A 9,673-nucleotide genomic window follows, 5' to 3' on the forward strand; every position below is an offset into this window, starting at 1 on the left:
GAGTTAGGCTTTTCTTGGTCATTTATGTTCAAATCTGCTTCTAATTCTGTTTCTAACGCATATTCCGTCACGGAGAAGATATTTTGCATTTTTGTATTGGGTAAGCTAGCAAGAAGACTTCACTGTGAGCTTAAAATTAATTTGCTTATTTATTTGTAGGCCAATTTTGGTTCAGCCTCCATGTTTATATATGAGTATTATTATTAATTTATTTTCTTACGAGTTGACATAAGTATACTTATGTAACAAATTTTCCGCATCATATTTCTTGTTAAAAAGACAATGGTATTTTATTATAATTATTGGGGCTAAAATCCCACAATCTTTTTAAAAATATATAGACTAAAATCTAACAATATAGACCAAAAGTACATTAAACTAATTAATTTATAATGTTAAACATAAGTACAACGTGGTTGAGCTAACTCTTGCTTTCCGTTCCTATTATCGGCTTTTGGAAATCTCAAGGGCTCCTTTCAATTTCATGATCTATTTATTGATTGATTAAGTTGAGCAAATTTGACTTTCACACATATAAATACGGATAAAGCATAAAATACTTTATCCAGTTGCATTAATATTCAAATGAAGATTAGACACCGGAAATCACGAGTTTTTGTTCTCTGTCGAATAAAACAGCTGTGTATCTTCAAGGGAAAAAAGGAAAAAGACCTATTAAAAGAAAGAAAAACTTCTAATTTATGATTGAATTTTCAAAATTTGGAAAATAAGATAGGGCTCCACTACACGCCCAAATCACCCAAAGAGGAACATCAAGAGCCCCACTTAGCTGGCCCAACTCAATAGTTTTATCTCTCTAAAGCCTGATTTTGATACTTAGTGGGCCGAGAGATTGGCTATTTCGCAATGCTGACTGGATTCTCTGAATTGGATATGAGAAAATCTCTCTAGTTAAATATATTAGAGAAATTCTACGCACCTTTATAAATTTAAAGGATTTTCGGAATTATTTATTTTTTATATATACAATACGTGAATGTTTGATTTTCAATAAATTTATCCTTTTCATTTAAATATATATATATATATATATATATATATATTACTTTTTAATATATACACGAAATCTTTAGATCAGTAAAAATATTTTTAATAATTTTATAAACTATAATGAATTGTGATTCTTCACATTTGTGTTATTAATATTTTCTAAGGATTATTTATATTTATAAGTTTCAGAATAAACTCAAGAGATCATGAAAATCAATTTAAATAGAAAATTCACTATCTACTTTAGAGAACAGAATCTTATTATATTTTGCTTGATGTTATTTTGATTTACAAAATAAGTTTAATATTAGTCTATATTTGGTGAAATGGAAGAGTAAATTGACTTAAATTATCCATTTGTCAAGAACACATTACTTTGAAGAAGAAAAAAAGTAAAAGTAAAAAATAAAATAAAATTCACACGTTACTTTATTTTTATTAATTTAAACAATTAAGCTTATAAAAATATTTATAAAAACATCTAGTTTATATGGTACCCGTAATAACTCCCAAAATATTATTGTCCTTCCGCATGTTCTCTCTTCCATTTTTCCCCCTCTAACCCTTAATTATCATAAACAACCCTTTTCTATATTGGAAACTGCAAATAAAATATAGAGAACCGAAAGTGTTCTCTTGTTATAAAAATCATCGATTATATATATATATATATATGCATTACAACTACATATTCCTATTTTAATTTCTTAATCCAATACACCCCCTTATTTTCCGATGTAATTTTTGTAAACAAATAACTTTTACTCTTTTACCCAATACCACTTTCAAAGTTTCAAGATCAGCGACCCATGTAATTTTTGTAAACAAATAACTTTTACTCTTTTACCCAATACCACTTTCAAAGTTTCAAGACCCGGTGAGCATTATGATGTCAAGCTAGAAAATTTCAAATAGTATCAAACAGCTTTCTTTCATCCCCATTAACAATAGGATTTTGTTACATATTCCTCGTGAGGTGAGGATTACCACAGCAAAAGCAGTTCTATCTTTCCCAACCTAATGACCTTATAATGGGTATGTACTTCACCAATACTTGCTTTCACCGACAGAGATACAAAATTTAACAGTCCAACAAACCCTTCATTGTTGACTCGAGCGAATACGCATAGGAAGCCAAGTTAAAACTAGTGCATCACTAAAACATTGGAGAAGATACTGCTGCTAAAACACAATCCGTCGTGTGTGGAGTCAAATCTTGCTAATTCGAAGCAGGGACAGGAGGCCGACCTCGTCCAATTGCAAAGCCCCGTGTTCCATCAGGCATTCTTGGCCCAGGAGGCGGCTTTGATGCTTCAGCTGCATGAGTTGATGGTGTATTTCCATGGCCTGGGGCAATGAAACAGGTTATGACAAGTACAAGGATTCAAAAATTAATAATTAAATGAAACTGGCAAAATATATCATATTTACCCATTCCATTTCCGGAGCGATATTTATGTTTTCTTGATCTTCCTTGATTTCTATACCTCTGCCCACCTTTATCCTGTAATGAAAGGGAAGCAACAGAAGCAAATGTAAACAACAGCAGCACTAACTATTGGAAAAAACCTAAGTAGCACATCGATTAAAAATAAAATAATTAAAGAGTATATAAGTAGAGAGCAATTGATTTTGTAGGATTGAGATATGCTCAAACCTACTATTCTAAGACTAATAACAAACATAAAAGGGTTTTGAAATCATGAGAAAAGGATAGCAACCAGGGGATATGAATCTTCTCTATAGTTTCAAAAAGAATTGTAAGGTGTGCAGCTGCGAATCCAATCATTAAAATTAATTAAATTTACAATATTAAAATATATTTAACAGATGGGATTCAAAAGTAGTTCCCTAGTAACTGACAAAATATTGCAAAACCCCTTCGGATTGTTGTAGTACCTGCTCTCCATTGCACTACTAACTGCATCTTACCACTTGGTATATTTGGCAAATTTGTCTTATCATTTTAAAATTATTTTCTGTTTTAAAAATTTATATAAAAAATAGTAAAAAATCCTATTAAAAAAACAACACACTATTAGGGTGTCACATATTACTAACAGATAGGATGCTGCTATTAGTGAAAAACAAATGAAGTACATACATCTTCCTCGTGTGTATCTTCCTTATGCTCATTTGAGCCATGATTCTCCTCATCTCCTGTTTGTTCAAATACAGGGCTTGAGCTATTCTTTTCGGCATTAGATCCTTTCCAAGCTTGTTTTTTGTGTCCATACTTCCCCTAAATTATAAAATCACTATCAACACCTTTTACAGTCACAATTAATCAAATAAAGAAATCTGTAACTAACCATTTGCTTGAGTAGTTTAACACGCATGCCATTTCTCCAGTCCTGTTCATTATTTAACATAGCCACCTAACCCAGGATTGATGTGGCAAGTTAATCATCCAGACAATAAAAGTCCCAAATCAATATATGAAAGAACATAAACTGAAACTCACAGCTTTCTCAGCAGCCTCAATAGACTCATATTCCACAAGAGCATGCAACTACATAAGTGAAGTAGGTAGATAGTGTAAGTGCGAACAAAGTTAAATAAGGCAATGAAGGCACAAATGGCAAAGAATAAAGCAAGACTTAACAATGAAAAGGCTGATATCGTCTTATGGGTTAGTTTAAGAAAGTACACAAGATGATTATATAAATCTATCATCACTCAGCATTCCAGACCATGTATCGGCAGGGTTGATGTTGCTGTCGAAAGTAATAGGCAAAAGAATAATCTTATATAACTAAATCATGGTAGATGGTGGATTACACTCTGAAAATCTGAAAATCGAGACCAAGCTGCATCACCATTTTTTTTTTCACATTTCACATCCAAATCAAGCACCAGAACTAATATCTAACTGACCAGGAAAAATTAAATACACAAATAGGCAATGACAACCCCTGGCTATTTTGGAGAAGAATTATCTAAAAGGTGGACATTTACTTCATGTTCATGAGCAATAAGAAGAGTTTTTTTTTTTTTTAAAGGTGGAGGAGGACTAGAAAGATGCAATTATTGCAGCCTAGCATGCATCATCTGCAAATACAATTTTTTTCATGGATACCCTAGCTGGACTAAGGGACAATGAAACCATCAAAACATGAAATCATATCAGCATTAGAAAAACAAAAAGAATTTTAAAAGGAAAAAATATAAAATGCAGTCATGTTGTAATTCATTGATGAGACAGCTGAAATCTTCTAATGGAAGTTTTAGTGAAAGCAACAATACATTGAAAGATGAAAGAAAAGTCCATATTTAAAGTTAGCTGTTAATGTTTGATGGTTTCGCACCTTATTACTAATTAGCGTGTCTTGCTTGATATGTCTTGCAGACTCTGAGGTAGAATGAGGGTCATGAATGCTTATCCTCTTTATACTGCATATTAAAGAAATGTTAACATTGCAGATTTGAAACCATGCATACAAAAGCACATTTTAAGAAAAAAACCATACTTTCCAGCTTCATGGAATATTTGTTGAATGTTCTTCCTTGAATGATCCTCAGGCAAATTCTCCACCAGAACAGTATATAACTAGAGTCAAAGAATAAGTTCCTGGTTAAAAGAGAACAAATTAAAGAGTAGTAGCAAGCTCCTTTAAATAAATACCTTATGATCTCTAGATTCATTCAAACGAAGTGGATTGAGCCGCTTGACCCTTTTCCCGTCACCACTAACAACCTGCAGTCCCCATGAAAAAAAATTTCCTTAGTACTTTAAGTATAGATTGCAATGCAGTTCATGTTAACAAAACAAGGAAGAATCATACAAATAATGAAGACTCCTTCAGTGCATCAACAATGAGTGCATGGTCTCTTGTGAGCTTCTTCATTTTTCTAAAAGAAGCAATTACTGATATAGGAACTGCGTGAACAGTGTAAGTAGGATTAAATGATAGTATATACAAACACATGCATGTAGCAATGGACAAATAATAATGATAACTACACAAATAGTTTAGAACTAGGATTAGCCAAATTAAAAACAAAAGGCAATAGATGCTTCATTGTTTATCTGAATAGGTTACAGTTCAAATTTAATGCATGCTAAACTGTGGGCATACATGCATTTCTTAGATAATGCTTTTCAGATTAAATAAACAATTATCACTCTGCCAAAATTTCAGCAAAGTTTCCACATACATTTAAGTGCTGAATAAAAGAGTAATCCAGAAAAGGCTCTACATAATTAATATTACTTTATTACAAGGGCGTCAATAATGGCTTATTACATTCAGTTTAGCATATAAGGTGGGCTGCCACAATTGCTACACCTTTCAATCCACAATTCCACATCACTGATCAATTTTTCTATGATGAACTCTAACAGATCACCTGAACTCTAATATATCCTGCATAACCCAGATTATTCCACACATGACACTAACATATTCAGCTTAGCGGCCACCAAACTAATTTATTTTCCAACCATCGAGAACCCTCTAAAACGGATACACAAAAGGCAGCAACAGCACAATACACAATACATGCAAACCAGTGAGGCAATAAAAAAGAGGTTGCAGATCAAATTGGTCCAAGACACTTAAAAGACGCATCCCTTACCAAACCCTTCCTTGTTCCTCTTGACAAAACCCAACAGATACTTATCGGTGGGCAGGTTTTCATCGCTGAAATAATACCCCACCTGCAAAATCAACACAAACAAGTCAGCAAAGCATGTCAAGGAACCAGCCAATAAAGAAGCACATAAAGTATCCAAACAGCAAAACCTAGTAACCGCGGGAACACGATATTCCTAGGGTTTCAACCAAACAAGTGAAATTCTACACCAGAACAATTTCCAGACTTGAATTCTACAACTAAGTAGTACGGAACGAGAATTCCACAGAAATGACAAAAAGAAAGCAATTGTCTGTTCAAGAAAAGTTGAAAGGGAGAAGAGGCGTTGCCTGCTTAGCGATCTTGAGCTTGAGATCGTCCAAGGAGAGAGAGGCCACGGCAGCGTGATCGCGGTCCTGGTCCTCGTGGAGGTCATGCTCGTGATCGTTGTCGTTGCCGTGGTCATGTTCATGTTCATGTTCATGCTCTTCGTCTGAAATCGGAGCGTGAATTTCGGGTTCCGCAACGACGTCGTCCGACGCAGCAGCGAGACCGGGAGCGCCGACAGGATCAGCGAGCGGAGGAGGCGAGGCGGTGGGATGGCCGGCGGTTGAAACAACGGCGGCGACGGTGGCCGAAGGGAGAACCTGTTCGTCGCCTTCCATTGAGGAGAGATGAAACTCTCCACCGCTCTCTTTTCCGTTCTTTCTGTCTCTCTCCACAGTCTTTCCGTTTCTCAGATCAGATCCTTTTATAGGCGAAGATACTTGTTGACATTTTGCTTCGGTCATCACCATCGTGTTCACATCAACCCTTTTTTTTTTAATGAAATAATAAATCAACGGATTTTCATTTCTTGTATTTTCCTTTCCCCCACCTATTTAAAATAATAGCTGTGGATTTCATTTAAGGAAAAATCATGTATTTTAATTCATCTCACCTGGCATTAAAAGAACAAGAAAATACAGTATATGGCTATTTTTAACATAATAATGAAAATAATAAATTTACCATGGAGATTTATAATTTATTGATTTTATTTATAAAAAGTTAAAGGGATAATGTTACACGCAATATATTTAATATTTATGGACAAATTAAAATGGTAAAAAGGGGGAGTGCTTTTTGAGAGTGCAAAGGTGTAAAATGAAAATGGTAACGTGATGTAAAAAATTAAATATCTGATGATGAAATTATGAGAATATTAATATGAAATATCTGTTAGTAATATCTCTCACGAATAACTATACATAATTTAGGAGTATTCTTCTTTTATTATAATCTATTTCATAATTAAAGTTATTTATTAAAAAATTGTTTAATTAATCTAATTTTTTATTCAATCTAATTGAAAATTGATTTAATGATATTTGTTAGCAGAAGAAATGACTTTTTTTGTAATCAATGAAAATCACTCAAATCAGATTAAAATTGTGTAAAAATTCAATTTTATCCGATATTTTAAAAACATGTTTTGTATTATTAATTTAATCTAAAACATTTTAAAGATAAATGATTTTTTTTTTAAAGTTACACATGTACAAATTATTTCACCAATTATTATTAATTTTTAATCTTTTATTAGAACATAAATTAAATTATTTATAGTAATTTACAATTTTTGTATCTCCATTTCTTATATATTTATATTATTTTATTACTTAGAATATTATATAATATTAAATATAAATTTAATTATTACTAGCTCCACAATAACTTAATCACTATTGTAACATCGTAAAAAAAAAAAATAAAAAAAAAAAACAGAGAGAGGCTGATTCAGTAGTCCAGAACGGGCCGTTCCCAAACTGGAACGGGCCGTTCCACACTACTGAATTGAACTACATATTGTAGTTGAGAACGGGCCGTTCCGGCAAGGAGAACGGGCCGTTCTAGGAAGGAGAACGGGCCGTTCCGGAGGGAGAATAGGCCGTTCCGGAGGGAGAACGGGTTGTTCCTGAGGGAGAACGGGCCGTTCCGGATGAGTCCCGGAACGGGCCGTTCTGTTTTCAGAACGGGCCGTTCTGGGCGTGGATTTTGTGCGTGATCTGGGAGTTCAGAACGGGCCGTTCCGGTATCCGTACGGGCCGTTCTGACCACTCCGGATTGCCTATAAATAGGGGTGAGGGGGGGCCGTGAGGAGTTCTGGTTCTAGAGAGAAGTTTTAGAGAGAAGGTCTCTGGGTCAGTGAGCTCCTTTCTCTCCCAAATTTCTCTGTTTAACTCCTTTTCTTCTCTAGATCAATAACTCCTTCTGTCTTTTCTTGAAATTCAGATTAGAAAGCTTGTTTTGGGAGGATTGAAGTTTCGAGTTGAGCCTCGAGGGGAAATTCTACTTTTGTTCAGTCTTTGGCTATCTGAGCCAATCTTCAGGTAAGGGAAGCTAGATTGTTTGCATGTGGCTGAATTTGTTAGTTTGGATGAGAGTTTTGAACTCTCTGAATAGTTTTAGGCCGGGCGCAGGTTGAGCGTGTCAGGCGTGGAAGAGCTTAGAGCTCTTGGGTTGGTGTTAGGCCAGGCGCGAGTTGACGGCACTGTGCTTGAATATATTTATGAATGAATTGATGCTTATGCATGTTTAAAGTTGAAGTTTTAGATCATGTATGTATGATATATGATGTATGGTGAGGTGTGATTCATATGTATGCTTTGTGATGATATATATGAATGTTTGAATATGATACGTTCATATGGTATGTATTGATCATAATGGTAGGTAGACCATTTATGATGTATGATGCATTATTGCATGTGATGTCTTATGACATGTGTATGGTTGTTGATCATGATGGTGGGCAGACCATTATGATGTATGATGCATGATTGCATGTGATGCCTATGGCATGAGTCTAGCCTAGGACTTGAGGAGAGGAAAAATATTTCGAACTGGAAGAGCTCACATAGAGTCTCTTGAGAGTGGTGCTTGGATAGGCCACTGATATATGAGAGTGGTGCTCTGGGAGGCCACTGGATTTGGGAGAGTGGTGCTCAGATAGGCCACTGGGTTGGGTGAGTCTCCTCTAAGTCCTTAGCTAGTGTTGGAGTGGGGTATGAGGTCGAGGGTTATTCCCTTAACCAAGTACTCGGGAAGGTGCGTGGATCCTTACGGATAGTCGGTGGGCGAACTCCACAATTGACTTGGTTAATGCATGCCAAGGTCGTGGTAAGCCCGTACCCAGCTGTGCTATACCTGACGGTGGATCTGGACTTCCAAGTGTGTAAGTGACATCATCCGAGTAAACCTGAGTGAGGATTATATATCCTGTTTAGCTGTGACCGAGCGGGCGCATTGGGCGTGAAAACGGTTGGGGTGGTTTCGGTAGGATGGAATGTCACTTGTACAGCTCTATTGTTATGGAGATCTCCTAGGTGTATGCGTGACGACGCATTAGATGATTGATATGTATGCATATCTGTCATGAGTTGCATTCATTGCATGATTATTAATATGATGAAGTGTGGTGTTTGACTTCATGTTTGATGAATGAATGATTGATTGAGATGAAAGGTTCCTTAGGGACAGGATTTGGGATGCATGTGTAATATAGATTTTTATTCTGTACTTGTATTATTGATCTTTGAATTCTAGCTTACCCTTTTGTTTTCCATGTGGTGGAACTGCGATGATCATACTTGGTATGGGAGCAGGTCAGGGATAGCTTGGGAGTAGAGATGATCGTTGTGAGACAAGGAGCTGAGTCTCGTGTTTTGAGTTACCATTCTGGGTAACATTTTTTTGTCAGTGCTTGACCGGCACTAAGGAATATTTTGGGATGACTGTACATATATGGTGCTATATTTTATATACAGAAACTTAATTATTTCGATCTTTATATTTATGCCTGTATGTATGTGTTATCCAGTTTAATATTCTCTTAGTTAACTAGTTGTAGTGCGATTCCACTAAGTGTAGAGACCGTGGCGGGTCGTTACACTTTTATGGTATCAGAGCCGGTCGAGTCTTTTAGGATACTTTGTGGGGAGTGATCCTTCTAGGTTTCTGTTGTGTCATATCTCTGATATGTGCTAGCCTTTGGTGAATTGTGAGGGGTATTATGTTACTAATAGGATGTTTGAATTCTTGTAGT

The 9,673-nt window shown here is 35.4% G+C and overlaps 1 protein-coding gene across 1 annotated transcript; it reads right to left on the bottom strand.

Annotated features, from left to right (window-relative positions):
- Positions 1-1,923: 1,923 nt before the first annotated feature.
- On the bottom strand, positions 1,924-6,398 carry LARP6A (RNA-binding protein). The gene is made up of 11 exons (XM_020348100.3): positions 5,937-6,398; positions 5,590-5,671; positions 4,797-4,891; positions 4,637-4,708; positions 4,482-4,561; positions 4,320-4,404; positions 3,476-3,523; positions 3,324-3,389; positions 3,116-3,253; positions 2,443-2,515; positions 1,924-2,358 (listed from the first exon to the last, which is right to left on the bottom strand). Exons 1-11 carry the CDS (start codon positions 6,381-6,383, stop codon positions 2,231-2,233), a joined length of 1,314 nt encoding a protein of 437 aa, XP_020203689.1. The 5' UTR covers positions 6,384-6,398; the 3' UTR covers positions 1,924-2,230.
- Positions 6,399-9,673: the final 3,275 nt, after the last annotated feature.

The sequence above is a fragment of the Cajanus cajan genome, chromosome 1 (genome assembly GCF_000230855.2).
Source record: "Cajanus cajan strain Asha chromosome 1, NIPB_CcT2T_4, whole genome shotgun sequence".
Classification (NCBI taxonomy): Eukaryota; Viridiplantae; Streptophyta; class Magnoliopsida; order Fabales; family Fabaceae; genus Cajanus; species Cajanus cajan.